The sequence below is a fragment of the Heloderma suspectum genome, chromosome 2, assembly GCF_057233095.1.
Source record: "Heloderma suspectum isolate Gila_16-S chromosome 2, 16-S_ref, whole genome shotgun sequence".
Classification (NCBI taxonomy): domain Eukaryota; kingdom Metazoa; phylum Chordata; class Lepidosauria; order Squamata; family Helodermatidae; genus Heloderma; species Heloderma suspectum.
This window is the reverse complement of record NC_139459.1, coordinates 157,664,911-157,688,822: the sequence shown is the minus strand read 5'-3', so window position 1 is coordinate 157,688,822 and position 23,912 is coordinate 157,664,911. Positions and strand designations below refer to the sequence as shown.

Genomic DNA, 23,912 nt, shown 5'->3' with positions numbered 1-23,912 from the left:
CGGGGATTCCTCTCCTTACGGGCACTTTCTTGGGGCGCCACCTGCTTTGGGTAACCCAATCACAGCTACCCTAAATCTTTGATCCCCGTTGATTTTTACGGGCGGCTCTCACTTCCGGCCTGGGAAAGGGGGCGGGATCCTGCTGAAATCGGAAATCAACCAAGCGGTTCGGGCTAACTCCTACGCGTCTACGCCAGTAGAGGTCGTTTTGTTTCTGCTTTTTAAACCGGAAGCTGGGCACTGCGTAACTCTCTTAAAAATCTATGGCAGGGCTGTGTATTGGGAGCACGTCAGGAAGCGCGTAGCCGCGGCCGTCACGTCGGCGCTGGGTGGAAGGGTGAACTCAGCAAAGGGGGTGGGACGGTGCGCGCGGTCGCGTGGTCGGTCGGAGCGGCCTGCGGCCCATGTGGAGTGATAACCGGAGTAGCCTAACTGCCACTGCTAAATCAAGATCTCGGGGCCCTTGGCGCTATGAAGGGGTGAGTGAGGGGCCGGCGCCAGCCCTCCCGTTTCGTTTCTAGTCAAGTGTCGGGCTCTGCAGCGAGCAGGCGACCCTCGTTTGTTCTTCCTCGGGCTTTTCGGGCGGCAGCGGCGGGTCTTTGTTTCTCGGGCCCAGCCTCTGCTGCCGATGGCGTGCCTTGGTCGCTCCTCCACCTTTCTCGAAGAGTGAAGGCGAAGCGGACTCCTCATGGCTTTCCAGGCTCTCGTTTTCGGGGGAATGTAATCGTGGATATCGGAGGGGAAGTGTACCAGGGGAACGGCTTGAACTCACTGGGTCCTAGTTGTGAGTAAATACGTATGAGATTGGGTTGTAAAGCAATGTGAGTGAGGCATGCCCCAATCCAGCACTCTTCTTTTTAACAGAGCGAAGGAAATCGCGGGGAGGGTGTCGCCGTACAAAGAGGGGTGGAGTTCCTTCATCTTAAAAACTGGCACACAGGAATGTTGTGCCATCTGCATAAGTTTGTTCTCCTTGCATCTGATCAATCGAGAGAGAGAGAGAGAGGGAGGGAGATTTGGCCATGTATGGGGAGTTTGGGATAAAACAGTCATCTGAAAAGATTGAAGACTAAGGGTGCAATCCTATGGCATGTTCAGACAGAAAAAAAGCCCTACAACTCGCAGCATTCTCCAGCCAGCCATGTAGAACGTCTTTCTGTCTAAAAATGCATAGGATTGCGCCCTAAAACGATTAGGGGATGGTCCAAGTACTAGCGCTTGCTTGTGCTGGAGAGAGAACATTTGCGTTTAAAATGGCTAAGGTGTGTGTGTGTGTGTGTGTGTTTTACATATGTGACAAGGAAAAATAGTTACAATTGTTTAAGAAAAGAAGAACTTGCCAGTATGTACAAACTAAAAAAACTTTTGAAATATTAAATTCAAATATATTTCTAATGACAACCCAAAATGTCATTTTTGTTTGTTTAAGACGCCCTAATCAGAGCAAACCTCCAAATCCTCAAAGCCTGGTCCACTGTCACAACAAGTAGTCAAAAGGCTGACATTGAGCTGACCCTTGCTGCTCCCCAAAGGGAAGTTTAGACTCCCCTTTTGAATCATCCCCTTCTGAGTCAACCTGCCACCTCCATTGAACCTTGGGATTCATCTCCCACCTGGAACTAGTTGCAAGCAGATGGGTGGAACTTCCTTTGCAAAGCTCTATCACCTGAGGCGATATTTCTCTGACTGGGTTCCTTGTGCTCTTCAGCAGCAGCAAACAGGAATAGGAGAGCACCTGGATGGTGAACTGCCTACCCCCAGTTTTATGCCTGTAGCTCAAAAGATTACATCACTCCCTAGAGCCTTAAAAATCAGCTGGGCAGTATCTTGGAGAGCTACACATCTGAGCTGTGGTTGTCCAGGACTTGAATAAAAAGCTGATGAAATATTGATGGGTGATTGGATACATTAAAAAATGGAGATGCATTTTAGCAATAACCAAGATGAAAGTAAGACTAAAATATTACACTAACATTATTGACTGGGAGAGAATTATCAGAAAATAATTAAGCTCTTTCCCGATGTTCACTGAGGACATTTGTAAATACAGAGTTGATTCCAAATTGAACTGAGGCATCCATCAATAACACTTGAATCAGAATTTATTCGGAGATCTTACTCTGCTCAGGTCTTGCCATTCAGAAGGGGACTTCTACAGCAGGGTAAGAAGGGTCAGTCAAGCTCTGCACAGTATTTGTTCTGAGAAGACAGAACCTTCTAGCCAGTAGGCAATACCATAAAATGCACTGAAGTGATTATCTGTTTTTGGTATCTTCTAAACTAAATTTCTTAGGATGCAATTCTATGCATGTTTAGACAGACAAAAGGCCTAGAGCTCCTAGCATGCCCCAGCCAGCATGGGAGTTGTAGGCCTTTTGACTGTCTAAACATGCATAGGATTGTGCCCTTAATTTATGTACTACATTTCTATACCACCCAATAGCCAAAGCTCTCTGGGCAGTTCACAAAAGGTAAAAATCCAAAATACAATGTAATAAAATATTAAATCTTTAAAAGTTTAAAACTTCATAAACCAAAGTAAAAACCAGAGTAAAAGCCAGCAGCAATGTAAAGATCTGAAACACAATAACACAATATTTAAAAACAAGCCTGAAGAACTAAAAACCCTGGGAAAATAAAAGGTCTTCACGTGGCATCGAAAAGACCGCAATGTAGGCTCCAGGCAAGGCTCCCTGGGGAGAGGATTTGACAGCCAGAATGACACCACTGAAAAGACTCTCTCCCTAGTAGCCACCTACCTCACCTCATTTGACTGGGTTACCTGGAAAAGGGTCTCTGACAATGATCTTAGGGGCTGGGGTGGAAAATATGGGAGGAGATCATCCGTCAGGTAGCCTGGCCACAAGCCATTTAGGGCTTTACAAGTTAATACCAGCACTTTGAATTGGGCCCAGAAATGGACTGGAAGCTAGTGCAGATCACGAAGGACTGGCATAGTATGATCATATCGACCGGTCCCCATTAACAATCTTGCTGCCCTATTTTGAACCAGCTGAAGTTTATGAACTATGTTCAAAGGCAGCCCCCCATGTAATGCATTGCAGTAATCCAAAGGAGAGGTTACCAGAGTATGGCTAACTACAGGCTATCTCTGTCCAGATAGGGTTGAAGCTAGTGTATCATATCATCCCAAGCTGATTAAAGGTGTTTTGAGCCACGAAGGCCACCTGTGCCTCCACTAACAATGTTGGATCCAAGAGTACCCCTGAACTGCCAACCTGATCCTTTAAGGAGAGTGCAACCCCCTACAGAACAGGTTGAACATCACTTAGCTGAGCAGATGAACCACCCACTAATAGTACCATCATATTTTCCATCATTTATCATGATGATGCTTCCTGGAGAGTCAACAGGGTGGCATGCAGGAGGCAGGAGTTCCCAAGGAGCATGCTCTGAGGGGGGAAATCCAGAAAACAGGGAGGCAGGGAATAGAGCAAGCCTTTACAAGAGCCAGAACTAGCCGTAAGGCACACCGTCGAGACTGATTGCCCAGGCAAAGGCAAGAGTACAGATTTTCTAGATGTAGCCCTGTTGGAGGGAACCAATGAATTGTCTAGGTGAGCAGAGCCGCTCTGTTTCTGTCATTATCTTGACTCCAAAGGTTCCTGCTTTCTAGCACAAGCGGCGTCTGATGCTGTTCTTAATTAGCTTCATTCTGTTTTTGTTTTGCCTTATCTAAGTATGGCTTATAAAGGTTTTCTGAGATCCCAGATGAATGAGAGATTGAGCAAAATAATTTATTGCCTGGTGGTTCTTTAGTCGCTGCATATATTCATTTAGTATAGGGATGATCGACATGTGGGCCACATGGAACCCCTGGCCTTTTTTGTAGTCCTGTCAAATTTGCTGTGGAAATTAGGTAGTGGGACATCTAAAAAGGGCTGATTTTCCCTTGTGTTCCCTTTTCCCTTGGAAAATAAGTCATGGTTTGCTTCTAAAATTCAACAACAGAGCAGCAAAACAGGGAAATCAGCCCCCCCTTTTTTTGCTGCTGCTCTGCCGCAGTGTCACAATGTAGTTTTAAGGCTTTGAAGGATTGTTTGGTATGACATTTTCTCCTGGGAGGAGAGGAGTAAGCATCTACACCAGGGGTGTGCAAGTTGTGGCCCTCCAGATGTTTTGACCTCCAGCTCCCAGCAGCCCTAGCTAGCATAGCCAGTGGTGAGGGATTATGGGAGTTGTAGCTCCCCCCCCAATCTGGAGGGCCACAAGTTGCCCATCCCTGATGTGCAGTATATGTGAAATGGACTGCAACAGTTGTCACAAGACATGATTAAATGTGCATACTAATTGGCTGCTGTAACAATAAGATGCACTGTAGAAAGGCTCCAATTTTAAATCAGTCTCTGAAGATATACTATAGGTTTCTGAAATATTTACTAACTGAATATTTTTACTGTTTTAGAAAAAGGATATAATGTGTTGCTTATCTTTAGGTAACTTAATGCTCATGTTTATGTCAAGCTGCACATGCCACAGCACGTGCGGGGGGAGAAGCCACGATGGCGTCTTCTCCCTATGTGATTGTCCGAACCCAGCCTTTGAGGCAGAAGGCAAATGTTCATTGGTAGGTAAAGTCATAAATGTTTATCATTAAAATACTGACACTGAGCCAATCAGTGTAGTTAGAACTATTGGGTAGTTTATGAAATAGAAATAAAAGGTCACCAAGATGGATCAGTAGACAAGGTGGTGTCCCTGGCCCCCTGTGCTGAATGTATGTAGAGAATGAACAGTTTAAATTGGGTTATGGTGTAAAGCCTTAAATTAGGAATAAACAGCTTTTTCCAGTTGGCAAAACTCTGTGCCTGATACATTTTACAGAGTTGATACTCATTTATTTTGCAATAGTTGTACACTGCTTTTTAACAAAAATGATACTCGGAATGGTTCACAACAGTAAAATCAGATTTATTGGTGGATGGTAATGCCTTTATAATGACAGACCCTATAAAGTGTACCCAGGCAGTGGAGAAGATACTTGTGAAAATTATCCTGCTGAATTCCTGAGGCAAGAGAACAAAGCTCTTTCTTAAGGATTCCCTCTTTTGGTTTCAAACAATTATATCATGTGGCTCCTGGTCCTGCTCTCCAAAACGCAAAGGGAGATTGGGAGGAGGGGGTGGGAGGCAAATGTTCTTCAAATGTTCTTTCTCAGTCCTCCAGGTGTTCCTGCTTCCAGTAGTGCTGCCCCTGTAGCACTACAGGGGCCATGATATCAGTGGCTCCTAACCCTTAAAACTGTCAGGGGCAGTGGCTATTAGACACATAGTGATATATTAAGTCCTCTCCTCTGGCTTCTTGCTGAGGTTGCTGCCTCCCCAGATGTACAGCAATGGCCAGGGAAGAGATACTCATCTCCCCCTCAAGTAGGTTACCAGGCTGTAGTCTGTGCGACGGCTTTCTCCAGCTTCCATGGCTCCTAGGTCTGCTCCCCTCAAAGGTGGTGGTAAAGAGAGCTACGGGGTGGGGGTGGGTGTTCTTGCTGACGGTGCTTCTGCCACTGCTGTTCTGGGCAGATGGTGTCATCTTTTTCCGGTTAAAAATTTCTCAAGTATTTTAAAATAATGAATGTAAACAATATCAAAGTAATAAAACATACTATAAACCTAAAATCCTAAGCCAATGGTCAGATGCCCATTAAAATCGTATGATTTGGGGATGGATTGATTTAAATTGCTAAGATAAGCCCAGTTTTAAGACATTGACTTGCATTGCACTTATTACTTCATTTATATGTATTTAAAGTATTTTTATGCCACTCCTCGGCTCCAAAAAAGGCTCCTAGAGCAGCTTACAATCAATTGGTAAAATAAGACATTTGCACTTAGTTATTTGTATATACACTTAGATTAAAACATGCTCAATTACAACTGAATATTATACTACCTAGGAAAATAATTCAACTTTTACTCATGTAGCATGCATGCCTTCTGCAGTACAGAAGGCTATTAATGGCTACTAGTTGTGATGACTATATATTACCTTCAGTATCAGAGACAGTACACTTCTGAATACCACTTGCTAGAAAACATGAGCAGGTGAGTGGTATTGCATTCATGACCTGCTTCTGGGCTTCCTCTTGACATCTGGTTGGCCACCGTGGAACAGAGTGCCAGACTAGATAGGTCTAATTCAGCACAACTTTGTCTAGAGATGGAGGGAACAATTGTGACATTAACAGAAATGTGAGTCTTAGGGCACAATCCTATGGCCACTAGTTAGTGGCTAGACGGCCATAGGATTGGTCGGTTCCCAGGAACCAACCTTGGAGCCTGCGCTCTGAGGTTGGTTCTTGGAGAACCGACCTGCACTTCCTCTCTCACTGTCTCGTAGGCGGTGTGGATTGGCCCCATGCTCCACATCCGGAAGAGCAGCACAGAGTGGGGGAAACAGGGTGTTTGTGGAGGCAGGGTGGGGAGGTCAGAAGTGCACAACACTTCCTATGTATCGTCTGGCCTCCCCAACTGAAATGGCTGTCTAGCCCTGAAAGCAGAGTGGTGGGAGCATGGAGGAGATGTGCTCCTCACCACTCCTCCCACCCTGCAGTGGATAGTCGCCCCTGGTTCGGTGGCGACTATCAATCCCCATAGGATTGCTCTCCTTGATATGTAAGGGCTACTTTCTTGAAGGCTAGGCACTTAGACCTCTTCAGAAGAAAGGACTGCTAGGTAGTGAGATGATTACTTTTTTCCTGTGACACTGGAAACCAAATGTTTGTATGGTCTGTTTTGGTAAGTAGCTATAAATATGTCAGAACTGAGCGTAGGTGATGGCAGTGATGTTGCCACTATAAGATGGTGGCTTAGATCACAATCTGTGTTCTTTGTGCTAATTACCTTTAAAAAAACTGGTTTGTAGTAAGTAAGGATAGTCCTCCATTATTTCCTTACGTTAAGACTGAAGCAAAGAGCAACAAAGAGAAGGCCTCATCATGACAACAAAATTGCCGAAGTCATCTAGCAATGAGAGACAGGATGAATATAGATGACCATCTTCCCATATTGTTAATGGAGGGAAATTTGTCTGCTTCTTGAATGTGTGATAGAGTGCAGCAAAACAGATAATTGTGGTTTGCGTTATCTTATTCTGTGGTTGCTATTGCTTCACCCCTAGTTATTCACTAATTCTGTTCCCATGGAGTGAATACCTGTCCACTCATGCAGTGTGCAAAGAACTTCCTGGTTCTTTGTTTAGGGAAGTAGATAGTTAATCTATTCTCATAGTGTTAAAAATATATTCATACTGATAATGGTGGTGTCTCAAAATGATCAATAAACATATTTCCCTTCTTGGAGTTATTCTGTTCCTTCTTTAAAAGATTGTATTGCTTGAAGGCCTGTGAAGTTATCTATTCAGTGTAATTTCACATTGTAAAATCAAGATTAATAATGTACACACCCCTCCCAACCCCCTCAGCACACGACATGCCCAACTGTAACTTCATCATTCCTCACTTAACTGAACACACACACATCTCTGCTCCTAGCTGTCCAGCTCTCAGTGGCCAATATAGAAGATCTACACCAGCCATTTAGCTCCTAACAGACAGCATAGGCTATACTTGTGTTTTGCTCAATTTGCAGCGGTCTGTACCTCCCAGGTGTTTGATTTCACAGGAAATTTTGTCTCAGTATTCCAGGACATATGTCCTGAAGGCACTGAAGACTGGTGTTGGAATCTCTGCAACTTCATAGAAAAGCTCCATAAAGAGGGGTATCCCTTATAAAAGATTACCCTGGACACCTACAGAGATCAGCATTGTTCCACTTTGCGAGAAGCACGTGAAACATTGAAGTAATTAAACCTACCTGCAATGTCCTGTCTGCAATGTCAGATCAAGAAGGCAGTGAATACAACTCTGTTGGTTGTTTTGACGGCTTCTATGCTTGGTTCAAGAAAAGTAAAATCCTGAATACGTAAATCTGATATGCCTGAAAGATCCACAACTTAGACTGTAGAGCCTTAACATCGTAGAGCTAGACAGCAGCTAATCTGTGTGTAATGGACCCTTATTATTAAACATGTTGCTTTGCTTTTTTTTTTTAACTAAGTTACATACTCTGGCACTCAGATGCATTTGATGTTATAGTCACTGTTGAACTTATCCATAATGAGGGACACTCGTTGCACCTGGCTAGCTAAATAAGTTTTGCTTACTAACACATCCGTGCCCAACATTTTCATAGTTGAACCAGTACACAAAGTTTCTTAGCGGTCTTTGCAGGTCATTTTAGTTCTATTATATGTTGTCGCATCCACTGAGATCAAACTGGGTTTATCCTAGATGGACATCTCCCACCATAGAGTGTAAACTTCTGGATAAGGCAACCATACCCAAACTCCAGCAACAGTAGTAGTGTTTGATACTTACTAGGCTGTCAGCAGTTGAGTGGTATTATCTACTCGCTATGCTGAGAAAAATGAACTTGGATAAAAAATGTATTTGGAGCAGTTCAAATTTATCAGAGTTCCTTGGGCAGTATCTGCACCAATTTATTACCTTACAAATCACAAGGGGTAGACCAGGGTCTGTTGTCATCCCCTGCTGTTTGCCCTGTCCATCGAGCCACTGGCACAGGCAATTAGGGCTAACCTCAGGGCAAGCAACCTTCTTCTGCCAAGGGGTGCATTCCCTCATGGGTTATCTGTCAAGAATGGCTTGTTGATGGTGGGTGGGGCCAAAGTCAGCAGTTAGCAGGGCCAGAGCCAAAAGTGACTGGGCCAGGCCTTTTCTCTCTCCCTCTTCCTTCCCAGCTAGCAGGTTGCCAGGGAAGGGACAGATTATTCTTGCCAGATGTCTGAACTGATCACATGCAGGGGGCTTTTGAAATTAGGCTGAGGGTCACATGAAATTTGGCTGTGGGTTGTACATGCTGCCATCATTTTTGTATACAACATTGTTCTAATGTTGGCAAACCCAAGAGAAGCCATTCCTGAAGTTATTTGATCGTTCACTGATTATGTAAGGTCTCTGGCTTTTATATGAATGAGCATAAATTACAAGTTTCTCGTTATGAATATGTTCCTACATAAACAAGAAGCACTTTGAAATTTCAGTGTATTATCGCTTGTTAAAACCTACATCAAATATGTGGGAGTTACAGATTTCCCCCAAGCTTTCACAGGTTTAGAGGTAGGTCAAATCTAATTTACATCATGGGAACTTGTGCACTTTAAAGTGGGGTAAGCAGACTTGCCAGCATAAAAAAGTTGATTTTGTCTATTTTTCTTTTCCAAACTCTGCTTATTGAAATATCCTCTAAGGTTCAAGAATGCAAGAGTATGTGCAAAGAGGGAAGAAACCAAGCTTTCCCAGAAGTATTATCTACAGAGGAGGATTTGGGATATTTTTTTTCAGCTTCACTGTATGACTGGGTGTCCATAGAAAGGCTACCTGCATCCAAGCCTTAACTGCGTGCCATTCTGTTCCTCCTGAATTCCCTTCGTGTTACTCCCAGTTTGCACCATCTGTTCTTATGAACAACTTTCTGAGTGTGACAGATATGGTTTAAAATTCTATCTTCACACATTTTACCATTAATTCCTCTTTTAGACCGTGCTCAAGTTTTTTTTTTTAATCCGTATAAATTAGTGATGTGGGTTTTCCGGAACTGGAAACTTTTCATAGAATAGTAGGGTTGGAAGGGGCCTATATTTTTGGACATAATCAGGCTCTTCCCTCAACTGTCACAGGAGGCAGCAGCCATTTAATAAGGCTGCAGCAGAGGAAGATGAGATGGGTAGCAGGGCCATTCCATATCAGTGGGGGAATGACCAGCAGGCTCCTCCTGTCTCTGAACTGTTTCCAGTTTGTCATTATAAGAACAACTATTTAACTGTGGGAATTGGTTCCTGACTTTGCATTTTTCCTCTTTGTTCCCCATCCTTTTTCCTTTTGTGTCATTTAGATTATAAGGCAGGGACTGTCTTTAGGTGTTTTTTTTACTGATTGTATGTAACCTGCTCTGGGAGCCTTTTTGCTGAAGAGCAGGGTGCATGCCTTAATACAGGAGATTGTGCTACTAAATCCTACTGATGTCAAAGCCTAACTTCCTGATACAGAGGCACAAGTCCCAGTAAAACTTTTATTGCAGTAATTCTAGTAATTCGTTATAAGCTTTTACAGTTCCAATAAAGGTTTGCAGATAACAGATTATAACATAGTTCTTTGACCAGGATCAGTTCATGAAAGTCACAACGAAAGACCCAATCAGCCTTGGGTTCAGCTCACAGAATAAATCCAAATGAGTTTATAGTTCCAACCAAATCAGGAAGCCTTTTAGGTTGCTTCCAGCAACCTCTACTGCCTGTTGCTCCAGTTTAAATACAGGAGAGTGGCTGCTAAAGATCACTGTCGGACATTCGATCTTGGCAGGGAAACCTAGCTCATAAACATGTGCTGTGCCTTGCCGGTCACCCCTGCACTGCCCTCTTTAGTTGACAATGCTTCTTAAAACACACCCCAGAAGCCCCCTCACTTCCAGAGTCCTTCCCGTTCTGCCCTGCTCCTATAGAAGATGTCCCTGGTCGAGAAGCAACGGCCTTCATTAAGGTCAGGTCTCCCAGGGATAGAAGATCGGCAGTATCAACATTCTGAGTCTCATGCCCTCCTAGCTTGGAAGCCTGTGAGAGGCCTGGTTTAACTGAATTCTCAGGCATCTGGCTTCTTATGGCTGTACAGCTTCCCCGACTAAGAATTGATGTCACAAGCTGATTCTACAGTCTGTGACAATTACTGCCCTTGGTCTAATCTTCCATTTTTGAACAAGATTTTGGAGTGAATGGTGAGTTAGGAGTCTTGGAGGTTACTGCTTATTTGGATCCATTCCAGTCTGACCCTGTATGGATCGAGTTGAGAAATTCTGCTCTGGAAAAAGTCCAAGCATTTTTCTCCCATCATATTTTGGGAGTACCTAATTGTGTAGGATATGCAACCACGTGCTTGGAAATGGGTGTAGGATTTGTCAAAACCAGACCATGGGCTCAGGCACTAAAATTTTGGTTACATCTGTATTTTTCTTCACTAGCATCTAGTCTTGTATATTCTAGCATCTAGTCTTGTATATTCCATGCTAGCAGACTCACATTCTAGTAAATGGTCCTATATAATTTTACATAAAATTAGCTCAATTGGTGTTTCATTTGAATCCCTTTTAATGCTTGTGCAACAGCAAGCCTCCAAACTTCTGATTCAGAGAATACTGAAAATGATATTGAAAGACAGGATTTGTACTCTCTGGCTAACAGAACTTGTTCTCCAGTGGCCCACAGGATTCTGCCCAGTTAAGATATCTCACCTTCTTATTTGACATCCCTTAGGAATATTCAAGCTCGTAGAGCATTTATACTCGCAAGACAGAGGGAGCAGTCCTATGGCCTCTAGACAGTGGCTAGATAGCCATAGGATGTGTTGTTTTCCGGGAACCGACCTCCTCCCACTTCCGCGCTGCCTCCGAGGCAGTGCGGAACAGCCCCGTCCTCCATGCTTGCAAGAGGAGTGCAGAGCGGCTGAAAAGGGGCGTGGCTGGGGGTGTTCCAGGGTAGGGAGGGTGGAAATGCCTGTACGACATATTCTATGTCTCGTACAGCAGCCTCCTTCCCCACTCTGCCCTCCCGCAGCTAGACAGCTGCAATCGGCTGTCTAGCCGAAAAAGCAGAGCAGGAGAAGTGCAGAGGGAATGATCCCCTGCGTGCTTCTGTCCTGCTTTGAATAGGCGGTCACCTCTGAGTTCGGAGGCGGCGGCCTATCTGGATAGGATTGCTCCCTAATTGTTCTACCAACAGTAGTGCTCCAGGGCAGATGTCTGAAAATTCTACTTCAAAATAGATTGTGCCCATGTGAAGCAAGAGCCTCTGAAACTTTGATACATGTACTTTTATATTGTGATTTGTACTCTGATTTGAGACACTGCATAATTTATCCTCTTCTGACCAACTTCCCAGGCCATGCAGATGAAAGATTGGTAATTAACTGTCTCTCCAATAAGATCCCACATATCACTGAACAGGTGGCTAATTTCTTTCTAATCTCCCTGCTCACAAGAGCCAAGTTGTTTGACTGTATTAGTTAAGTTGAAGAAACTGTAGCCTGTGTCTTGATATTTGTATATTTGTCTGTATATTTTAACTTGAATGGGTCTAAGCGACCATAATAAAGAAAAAAGAGAGAGACTTACATCAACCAGTGGATGGGGTGGGGGTGCAACCTTATTAGTTCTCCTGGAAGTCATGGTGGCTTTTAGTAGCATCAGCCACAGCCTCCTGGACCATCTGGCTGGGTTGGGTCTAGCCAGGCCTACCTGGCATGCTAGTTTCAGAAGATGGAGCTGAGCAACTTCTGCTCTGCCCCGTGGCCTTTTTGGCCTGCAGGATTCTATTTTGCTACTTAACATTTACTTCAGGGGTAGACAACTTGGTGTGCTGCGGATGTTTCGGACTACAACTGGAATCACCCCAGGGACTGGTAATCCAAAGTATCAGCAGGGTACCAGCTGCATTGTCATCAAAATGCAGATGAAGATTGCACTCCCACCGAAGGACCAAGTTTGTTGTTTGGGGTTGTGGCAGTAGCCAGGAGCGCTTCTTACCAACTGGTTGGTACGAACTGACTTAATCTCAGTTACACATGCACTAACTACATCCAGACTGGACTACTATAATGCGCTCTTTGTGAAGCTGCATTTGAAGAGGACCCTGAAACTTCATCTGGTGCTGAACACAACCACTTGACTCCTTGTTGGGGCTAGACAGTTGAATGATATTACACCAATTCTGTACCAGCTCAGCCGGTTGCTGGTGTGCTTCCCAGCCCAATTCAAAGTGCTGGTTTTGACTCTTGAAAGTATTAAATGGTTTGGGTCCAGGTTATTTGAAAGACTGCCTACGCAGCCTAATGAACCTGCCTGTGTGTTAAGACCATTGTTGGAGGCTCTATTCACCAGCCCACCATGAAGATCTCTTAAGGTTCATCTGTTTTTGTCATTAAGAGGGTTTTAAAAACACATTTGTTTTCTTTGGCTTCTAATGGAAAGGTTTTTATTGTATGCTGCTTTTGTTGCTTATTTAAGCTTTGGATTTGACTTAACTGGTATGCTCTTAAATATGTTTAAAATTGGTTTGATTTTATGAATGTGTTACATGGATATGGAATTGCCTGCTTTATATTGTAAGTTGCCTTGGGAAGGCTGTAGTCTTAACAGTTGGCTAAGAAATGCAGTTAAATAAATATAAGGCCTGGGAATTCCTTTCATACAACCAGTAGGTTTAGGTCTCCAGCATGGTGGCTCATATTTTCTGTTATTCTGAGGAATTAATTAGCTTCCTTCTCAACTGTAAAATGACAAGTCACTTTGCATAGTCCACAAATTTTGGCTTGTTTACTACTCAGCTGCTATTCCTGGTTGCTATCAACGCATCCTTCCATGAGACTTGCATGCATGACACAGAATTGTGGAGGAGGGACACAGTTCACCTGATGGATTTCAGGAAAGATAGAAAGTGACTCCTCTTGCCTCTTCCCCCGTGCCTATGGAGATTGGGGAAGGGAGAAGCCGTAAGAGGGACTCCTCGTCTGGCCTTTTCCGAAACTCCCAGGACTTCACACATGCCAACAAATGGGGGAGGAGCTCGACCTTCTCTCTTCTGGGGTGAAGAGAGACAGGCTACTTACTTACTATGTACTCTGCAATTCAAGGAACTTGGCAGTGATGAGCTGAAAAAGTGATTGTTAGATAGATCCCTGTTGCTTTTCATACAGTCATTGAATAAAATTCATTGTTGGTATAAACACTTGTTCCACTTGTTGTAAGATCAGTGTAACATTAAAGGACTAGGGCAAATTTCATTGTTAGCAGTTGTACGCTGTTCTTTAACTTCAGCTAAATGTAAGTAGTCTCAGTTCTTTTCCTAAATAATAGCTCTAGAGTGCTTCTGTGCAGAATTATACAGCACCTGAAGTGGAAATACTGTATCAAAGATCTTGAGTGTGTCAAGATGACCAGTCCTACTGTATCTAGTATAAGTTAATAAGAGTGGGATTCCTAGAAGTATTGAGCATGTTTTGATTTGTTCCAGTAGCCGGATTGAGCTGGGTGATGTGACACCACACAACATTAAGCAGCTGAAGCGCTTAAATCAAGTCATCTTTCCTGTCAGCTACAATGACAAGTTCTACAAGGATGTGTTAGAAGTTGGCGAGCTTGCCAAGCTGGGTATGAGATCTTGATCTTTGATTTGGTGGGTTGGTGGAGATAACAGTTGTCAATTGTTCATCTTGGTATATCCAAACAACTTGTGTTACCGGAGCTTAGGTTTTCCACATATCTTAAATTAGTGTGTGCAAAGCCTTGTATGTCATGCAGCTTTGGTCTTCATAATATTGTGCAGATGACCCTGCCTTTCATCCAGGCGTCTTCCTGAGATATCTAATCGATTTTGCTTGAGGACATTACCCACTTTTCCTCTTGCATGCTCTGTCCCTCCAGCTCCATTTGTTCTAGCCATAGAGATCTACTATCATAATCCATGCTTTCTCAGCCACTCATACAGACTACCACAGTGTCCTCTTTAGCTCCACTTGATGGCTGTTTAAAAGTTTCAGCTGGTGCAGAAAGCAGTGACCCATTTCCTAATGGGAATACTTCATGGCAAGTTGTCAGTGCTTTAGTATCATCACTGGCTTCAGTGTTAACTTCAGTATGAAACTGTGAATGATTTTTCATATGTACCTTTAGAGACCTCTTTTTCTTTGTTACATCATGACCTTTAAAATGAATTATGCAACTCTTGCTTCGTATACCTTATCCCAGTGATATGCACTGAGGGGATCCTCTTGTCTGTGAGCATCCACTCATCAACTTCTCCTGCAGACTCCAGTAAGGCTCACAAATTTTAACTGGCTCTGAACCTTCCCTTCAGCCATTCCTTTGTATGCTAACTCAGAAATAAATCCTGTTGAACTCAGGTCTTACTCCCAGGGAAGTGTGCATAGGATTGCAGTCATAGTCCCTGACCTTGCAGTCATCTCCACAGGCGGTCAGGGACAGTCCCCTGCTCTACTCTTTAGCTCCAGGCTTTTGGAGCTGGGGGAGGGTAGCAGGAACTTGTCCTGGGGCTGGTGGGCTGGCTGAGGTGTTCTGCCTTGGCTCTCTGCCACCAAAATGGCCAGTCCCAATTTCCCCTCCACAACTGGAGGGAAAGGTTGAGGCTTGTTTTAGTGGTGGGCAGCAGGGGCACTTAGTGGCTTAGAGCTGGAGGGCAGGTAGAGAGAACTTCCTCCATCATGGCACTGAGACCGCCTGTGTGGATGATCGCCTCCTTCTCTCCTGCTCCAAGTTACGAGTGGAAGGCTCGTGCTCTTCTTGCTGCCCTTGTCAAAGGGTGGTGAGTAGAACTGAAGGCAATAATTGCTCATCAAATGTATGCTTGAATGTTTTCCAGAAGTGTTCTAAGGCCTAGTTCTTACTGAGGTTGTACACTTGTCTTGGTTTTATCTCTTCAGGCTGCACATGACTAATGTGATTGAATGCTCCTTCATACAGAATATTCCATGCACATAAAAAACTGCCATTGCCAGGGAAAAGGGTTTTACGCTAGCCTTTTCCCTGACATGCTAGCTTTCTGTGTGCAGGATTATTATTATTTTCTTTTCGGATGAGCCCCCCTAGCCTGGCACAGATTACTGCTTCAATGAGAATTGTTTGACCTGCTTTTAATGTGTGGAATTAGGGATCACTTTTATTGTTACATGTTTAACACGGGAATGTGTCTTAGGGAACAATCCTGTGGCCACTGTCTAGAGGGCCATAGGATTTTTCGGTTTCCAGAAACCACAGTCCCCTCCCCCTTGTAGCCGGCGTGGATCTCTCCGCTCTGGCTACATCTCCACACTCAGAAACTGAGTGCGGAGGTGGGGAAAAGGGGGCAGTCCCAGGGGCATGGAGCGGAGGAGGTTGTTGAGCCACATTATGCAGCTTCCTATGCACCGGGAGGCCTCCCCTGCTCCGAAGCTCCCGGCTAGATAGGCAAAATCGCCCGACTAACCAAAAATGCAGGGCACCTGGAACATGGAGGCGAGGATCCTGCATTGGATAGTCATCAGCCTCTGAGTTTGGAGGCTGACAGCTATGTCCATAGGATTGTGCCTTTACTGATTTAAATATACAGTATTCTTACATTTATATCTGCCCCAAACACTAGGAATATGGTGGATAAGAAATCAAAATAAATATGCTTTCTTCATGTCCTTCTTCCCACCCCTCTTTTTGGCAGCCTATTTCAATGATATTGCAGTGGGTGCAGTGTGCTGTAGAGTAGATCATTCTCAGAATCAGAAAAGACTGTACATCATGACGCTTGGATGTCTGGCCCCTTACCGAAGGTTGGGAATAGGTAAGGCTGTCTTGCGAATGGTCAGATGGCTCTTGGGTATGGAGCACATGGCTAAGACTTACAAAAACAAAAGTTGGCACTCATTTCTAAGAGAACACATATTTATTTTATTTTAATAGATGTCTTTTATTTTAATAGATGTATCTACTTTTCAGGATAAAGGCACTCACAAAGCAGAAAACAACTTAGATTACAAAATACAAAATCAGGCTGAAATAAATTAAAATCCTCATAAAGGGTGAAAGAGGGGGCCATATGCACTTCCCAGGGGAGGACATTCCATAGATGTGGGGCCACAACAGAAAAGGCCCTGTCTCTGATACTTGGCAATCTCACAGCTCTCACTGGTGGACCAGAGCCTCAGATGCTTAAAGCTTGGGAAGGTGCAGGAGGTCCTTCAAATAACCTCCTCCAAAATAGTTAGGGCCTTAAAAGCTAATACCAACACCTTATCTGGAAATTAATAGGCAGCCAATGGTCCAGTTCACACGATCATGGAGGGGGAAATAAGCCACAGTGGCTTATTTACCCCTCTGTGCATGCCAGGGGGATTAGCAATTATGGTAATTCTCCTGGCCACACAACAGACACATGTGGAGCGGGAAATAAGCTACCTACATTCTGCACGAATTTTAATTTCCGGGCTGTCTTTAAGGGCAGTCCGATTTAAAGCACTTTACAGTAATCAAGCCTGGATATAACCAGGGCATTTTTTACTGTGACAAGTTCAGCTTTTTCTGGATAAGGCTGCAGCTGGCAAATCAGCCAAACTTGGTAAAAACCACTCCTGGCCACCTATGCCACCTGCACCCCCATGGTAAGCGCTGAGACCAGGATAATTCTCAAAGTGTGTACCTGGCTGTTTAGGAGGAATGCAACCCGAATCAGAGTCAGTTACGCATCTCCATCCATCTCAGAATAGTTCCCCGATTAAGCTTCAACTTGTTCGTCCTCATCCATCCCAAAACTACCCCAAGACACGAAGATTTCCACCATGTCCTTGGGATTAGAAGATGAAAATGAGATATAAAGCTACATCTCATCCACAAACTGATAACATTTTAGCCTAAACCTCCAGATGACTTCACTCGGTTTTGTGTAAATGATTAAAAGCATAGTAGACAAGATGGGGTCTTGAGGCACCCCCAAAATTAGTGGCCATGAAGTCTCCCAGCACCATGTTCTGAATCCTTCTTTCCAGGTAGGACAGGAACCATGGTAACACAATGCCCTCAAGTTCAAACCTGGAAAGACAGTTCAGAAAAATACCATGGTTCATGATATCACAAGCCACTGTGAGGTCCAGGAGAATTATTAGGGTTGCATTCCGCACATCTATTCCCTGGCATTAGTCATCCACCAAGGCAGATTCTGCCCTAAACTCAGGCTGAAACCCAGATTGGAATAGATCTAAATAATCAGAGTCCTCCAAAGCTAACTGGAGTTGATGAGCCACCACTCGTTCTAGGACCTTGCTTAAGAATGGTACATTGGAGACCGGGTGACAGTTTTCCAAAGCCATAGAATCTAAACTTTGCTTTTTCAGAAGTGGCTTCATCACTGCCTTTTTAAAAAAACAGTTGAGACAACCCCATTCTTTAGTGAGGCATTCACCACTTCCAAAACACACACAGTCTGCCCAGCCTGGCAGATTTCACAAGCCATAACTGGCAGGGATCCAGAGTTAGTCTCAGCCACATCTTCAGGCTGTACTAGCTGAAAAGCATCCATAGCAGGACCAGGTACTGGCTATATCCATCTTTCGATTCTGTTAAAACTCTGGCATCTAAGTCAGAATGCATGTGTGTGATTTTTGTCTACAAAATGTAGTGCAGATTGGTCACAACTGGCCTTTGAAGGTTCACCGTGTTGACCTACTGGTACTGTGTTGAACAGGTTGCTAACCACCCCAAAAAACTTTGTTGGCCAACATTGTGCAGACACAGTGGTGCTGGAGAGAAGTATTTTTTCACTGCCATCACCACCACAGACAGGCTCTAAACCGTGTTCAGTAGCATTTGTCTAGAGCAGTGGCATTGATCCTCAGTTAGATAGGGTCTCAGTCCTGCCCTCTGGGGTTTGCCAAGTGGCCACACCCCTTTCCCCTGGCCCCAGTTCCTTTCCCCAGGCAGCCAGTCCTGTGCTGGTTTGCTGGCTTTTGTGTGGGTTTTTAAGCTAAAATGTGCTGCTGTTTTTTTCCTTTGACCCCACCCGCCACTGGAATATGGCCCTCAAGAGTTTCTCCAAAATTAAATTGATCCTTTGGGCTGAAAAGTTCAACACCCCTGGTCTAGAGTCTTCCACTATCTGCACTCTGGATGTTCCATCATGCTCAGCTCCTTGGAATACCAATGAGCTGAGATAACACTATCCTATAACACAAGGATATTTGGAAGTGATTGTATTCACAGCCATCAGTCATCTCCTGATTCCCAGAGTCAACTAGGGCATTGTCAGAAACGCCAGCCAAATCTGCAGGAAAATCCCCTAGATGCATCAGGATACCCTCCAGATCTACAAGTCTCCAGAGGCTATCAGAACTGGTCCCCATTCCCCACAGAGGTTTGAAGCAGCCTGCAGTCCAAATCTGATCAGCTAATGATCAGTAGTGCTGTGAAATTTTGGACCCCAAACACACTTTCTGCGGAACAGTGTACTAAATCAAGTGTACTCTCTGCACATTGAGCTGCTCATGTGCCACGTCAGGACTAAATCTTCAAAATAGGAACAAATAGTGATTGAGTTTCATTATTCTGATTACTCTTAAATTACTGCCTCTTTACAAATAAAGGCAATACTTTAAAGGGTTTTAAAATATGTGATACTGTTGGCTAGAAACTACATACACTTTTTGTCTGAAATAATAAGCATAATCTTCTGTGTTGGAGTTAATTTTCTGATTTCAGAGCTCAGTAGCATTGATTTTGGGATGTGTTGTGGTGATCTTCCATGGAAAGATCGGGAATAACTTTGTTCCCCTTTGTCTTGATTCCTTTACAGGAACTAAAATGTTGAATCATGTGTTAAACATCTGTGAAAAAGATGGCACTTTTGACAATATCTATCTGTAAGTAAATATTGCTGCTTTCTTCTTAGATATCGTAGAACTCCTAAAGGGAAGAGATCAGTTGTGTGCCTTTTTAATTCTGCTTAGCACTGCTAGTGTGATCTAAATGAAAATGCTGTTCAAGTCTTGTGGCTTTCATGGCACTAAGGCACTTCAGATACTACATTTTTACTGTCAAATACCACAGTTTGCTGTGGGGTAATATAGTCTCCAAATATATGAGCATTACTATTCAGTACAAATGTAAACCATTATACGCTGAGGCGTATACATTTCAAGCTGTTTCAGCTGATCATTATAAGAACTACTATTTAATTCTAAGAATTGATGCCTGAATTTACTTTTTCCCTCTTCCCTCCCTATCCCTTTTTCCCTTTGTGTCGTGTCATTTACATAGTAAGCCTGCAGTTAGGGACTCTCAGTTTTATTGATCATATGTAAGAGGCTCTGGGAGCCTTTTTGGCTGAAGAGAGGGGTTAAAATGTTTTTAATAATAGGCATGTTACTCCTTGGATAAGCAATGCCCTTATCTTATTTGGTTAGTACTGCATCTGGATTGTTCGTTCTTCTTAATTTTTGTGTTCCTTGATCAACTCTATAATAGTTGTCTGCTCAACTCTGACTGGGTTCGCACGTCACGATAGGCCATGGTGGTTTCTAAGTTAATCGTGGTAGCTATAATCCACCAAAGCTTATCATGTCATCTGCGAGGGTGGCTTTTTAAGCCGAAATAAGCCACTCTGATAAGCCATGGTCTACAGTGAGGTTTATTTAAACAACTATGGCTTATTGTGTCGTTTGGTGCTCCACAGTGGCTTAAAGATCGCCTACAGAGTCCCTTGGCAAGAGCAGTCAAAAACACTGCTGCTCTGTTCTGGGCAGATCTCTGTTTCTGAGATCTGCCTAGTAGCCAGGTGCAGATAGCCAGCAACAAAAGCTCTAACCCCCCCACACACCGAAGTAGCGCAACTGTGCTACTGTGACATAGTGCAAAGTAAAAAAGAAAGTGGCTCTATATAGTCCCAATCATCCTATCTCCCAAGTGCGCAACAGCAGAATAGCGGTAGCACACTAATGCGACTTAGTGCAAAGTAAAAGGACAGCTCCTCTGTATAGCGCAAATTTCCCTATCTTCCAATTGTGCAACAGCGGAATAGCACTACAGCGCTATTGCAACATAGGGCAAATGCTGCTCTGTATAGCGCCAAATGCCCTATCTTGCAAGTGTGGAATTGCACAACTGCAAAATAGCACTATTGCGATACTGCAACATAGTGCAAAGTAAAACTGTAAAAAGTGCATTACTGCCACTGGGGGAAATGAAAGGAATAGGTGGGGGGAAGGGATGCAGGATTTTGATGGAGCATTGAGTGCCTCCCTACTAGGGGAAGCTGTATGTGAAGTTTTGTTCTGATCCTGAAAACTTCCAAAGGTTTATAGACGCCACAACCTTTCTGGTGCAGACGGGGTTTTCACTCCTTTGGGAGGCTCAGAGAGAGGAATTGTGGTACAAGGGTGGGGAGTGGTATCCAGCGCAAAGGAAGCTGGGATACCATACTGGCTGAGCGGGAGGACTGTAGAGGGAGAAAGGTGGGGTAAAAACGCTACACACAGTAGCTTATTTGTCTGATCATGTGGGGGATATAGTAGCTTACAAGGTACTCTGAGTAGCTTATAAACCACCATGTCTTAAAGTGATGTGCAAACCCGATCTGTTATAGGCTAAACCTATGAATAAATGTCTGTCCATTTATTTAAAAGGTCTAGAGCATATATCTATGCATGTAGATCTGACATTGTAAACTTGTCTGTGAATGTTACTAGCCCCACCACATTCTTACTACCCAGCATGCCCACACTGTCTTTTTCCCACCAAGTGCAGGAGGCCAGCCAGTATGGGGAAGGCCCCACTTCTGGTGCTGAGAAGGCAGTCTCCAACTTCTGGAGGAGGCAGGGCCTCCCCCATGCTTGCCAGTTTGACTTCCTGCCTCATGGTGGGAGGCAGCTTTCTCCGAGGCTCTTGAGCAGTGAGAGTAGCAAACAAACAAACAAAAAAAGAGAAGAAAGAAGAGAGGTGATCTTTGGTCACGTTGTGGGGGAGCTGACCGCTCCTCTGGCACACAGAGGGCCAACTCGCTGTAGGGAGAAGGAAACAGACCCCCCCAGGGCTTCTTACCGCTGTCGCACAGGCACCAAGGAAGCCCCAGCACTCTGGTTTCTCCCCCGCGAGAGCAGAGGGAGCTCTGGACTGCAGGACTGAGGTCCCTTGTGGTGCCACTGGCCCTCCCCGCTGACAACCACGTGGGCGCATGAGAGCAAGGCCTGCCCTAGCGGTGGAGCCTGCAAGGGTCGGTGGCAGCTTCTGTTGCCTGCCTTCCTTCAATGGAGAGCAGGAGCAACGTGGAGAGGGTGAGTCCAGGTGGGAACAGCGAACCTGAACAGCTCCCTCTTCCCCACCCCACCCAGACACAATCTGCTCAGGGCCTGGGCTGAAGAGTCACCCCTCCCCATTGGGAGCCCAAGAAAGGGCGGAAAATGGAGGACTGTAGCCCCCTTCTCTCTTCATCCCTGGAACAGAGGGCTCAGAACATGGCTGTAGGCCCAACCCAGAGGGCCAACCCCCACCCCAGCTCCAGAAGGGGAAAAGGTCCATGCTACAGCTCCTAGAGGAGGCCATCCACCAAATCAGGTTTAAGGGCTCCCCCCAAAAGGGGACCGGGCACAAAGAGTGCTCCCGCAGGAGCACATCCAGGGAAAGGGCCCGACGTAGACGGCACACCCACTTGCACTCGTCTGGCTACAGCTCCGTGGACAATCAGCGCAGCCGGTCACGCTCCAGACAGGGACGTAGCCTCCCCACCCCCCCGCTCCCACTCCAGGAGGAGCAGGTGGGGCTGGGAGGAGGGATGCCTTGGGCAGATCCCAATCCACCTCAAACAGGGGCTGCTCTGGGAGGAAGTGCACCAAATCCTCGTCACCCTCTAACCAAAAAAAGAAGGTGAGGAGACAGAGGGAGAGGGGGAGGGATAGATCCCTTTCCTCGTCCCCTGCCTACCGCTCTGACTCCCAAAGGTCCAGATCCCCTTCCCCCAGAGCAAGCTTGACAGATTCTGAGGAGGGTGACCCCTCAGAGGGAGACATGGCCGAGGAGAAGCCCCCCCCCAGGCCGTCTTTTCCCTTCGGAGGCCTGTACTAAGATGATCCCTAGATGCCTCAACATCCTGGAGCTTACTGACCAAGAAGAGACCGCAACACTCCCCTGCCCAGGTCAGGCAAAGAGGGCAGTGGCGGCCTTCCCATCGCCCCCCCCCCAACTGACTGCCACTCCCACTGAGCCTAGAAGTGATACCGCGCAAGGAGGGGTTTAGTCCAACCAGATCTAAGACACTCCACCACCACTGTGAGAAGATTCTACCACCTGCAAGAAGATGCCATGCAGGACCTAGTCACCCTGAGAGTAGACGAACCCGTCGCAGCTCTCAGTTCCAAGGCTCTTCTGACCTCAGAACAACACAGGCTCCCATCAGACCAGCATGACTGAAGGGCTGAGGCAGCACTCCGCAGAAGCTTCGAGGCCTCAGCCACGTCCATGTGAGCAGCAACCACATTAACTATCATCGCCGAGGGCATCTTCATGATGGCAAATGGACTGCTCCACGGCAGAGACCTAGGGAAGTAGGCTCACAAAATCATTCAAGATACAGCGATGGTAGCGTCATTCCTAGCTGATGCCTCACTAGGCTCCTTCCAGCTGGGAGCAAAAGCAACAGCAGCTAATGTTGTGGCTGGAAGGAACATCTGGCTGTGCAACTGAGGAGTAGATGCCAAAACTAAATCCAATCTGGTGAGCGTTCCCTTCTCAGGTAAGCTCCTGTTCAGTGAGGCCTTGGACAAACTCCTGGCGGAGACAAAGGATAAGAAGAAAGCTTTGCCGAATCCAGCAAAGAAGGAAACAAAGCGCTACCAGGCAAAGCCCAAGCCCTTTCATCCCTTCCCCTCCACCTATGTACCCAGAGAGGGAAAACCCAAGCGACAACATGATGCCAGGGCCAAGCTGGGCACCCACAGAGGACCCCCCGTCCCCCTGGCAAGGCAAGAATCTTAGTACAGCATGACTCGTAATCTCCCCCAGGGAGGGGGCATTGTGGAACTTCTCAAATGCCTGGAGGTGAATCTGCTGGGACAGCTGGATTTTAGAAACGGTGGAAGAGGGCTACTCCATAGAGCTCCAGGGGCCACCCAGGGAACGCTTCCTCAGCTCTCCACATTGAAAGGGCCCAGCTGGACATTTGAGGACTGTAGGAGCAATACAACACCTATGTCAGAGCTAAGCTATTGAGAAGGTGCCACAGAAAGAGAGGGGTCAGGGTATCTTCTCCCTCTTCTTCACAGTCCCAAAGAGGAACAGGGGGACCAGACCCATTCTGGACTT

The 23,912-nt window shown here is 45.3% G+C and overlaps 1 protein-coding gene across 8 annotated transcripts in view; it reads left to right on the top strand.

The window, feature by feature from the left end:
• The first annotated feature begins 328 nt into the window (after positions 1–328).
• The window catches only part of NAA50 (N-alpha-acetyltransferase 50, NatE catalytic subunit), a 36,701-nt gene continuing 13,117 nt past the window's right edge, over positions 329–23,912 (top strand). The window contains exons 1-5 of one of the 8 annotated variants that reach the window (XM_084835333.1): positions 329–784; positions 4,458–4,588; positions 14,098–14,234; positions 16,294–16,413; positions 19,414–19,480. In XM_084835333.1, the coding sequence (XP_084691459.1) occupies positions 4,524–4,588; positions 14,098–14,234; positions 16,294–16,413; positions 19,414–19,480 (389 nt within the window). In that variant the 5' untranslated portion in view covers positions 329–784; positions 4,458–4,523. Of the gene's footprint in view, positions 785–4,431; positions 4,589–14,097; positions 14,235–16,293; positions 16,414–19,413; positions 19,481–23,912 lie in introns of those variants that run through there. The other 7 variants (XM_084835334.1, XM_084835336.1, XM_084835337.1 and 4 more) reach the window with 7 other exon arrangements.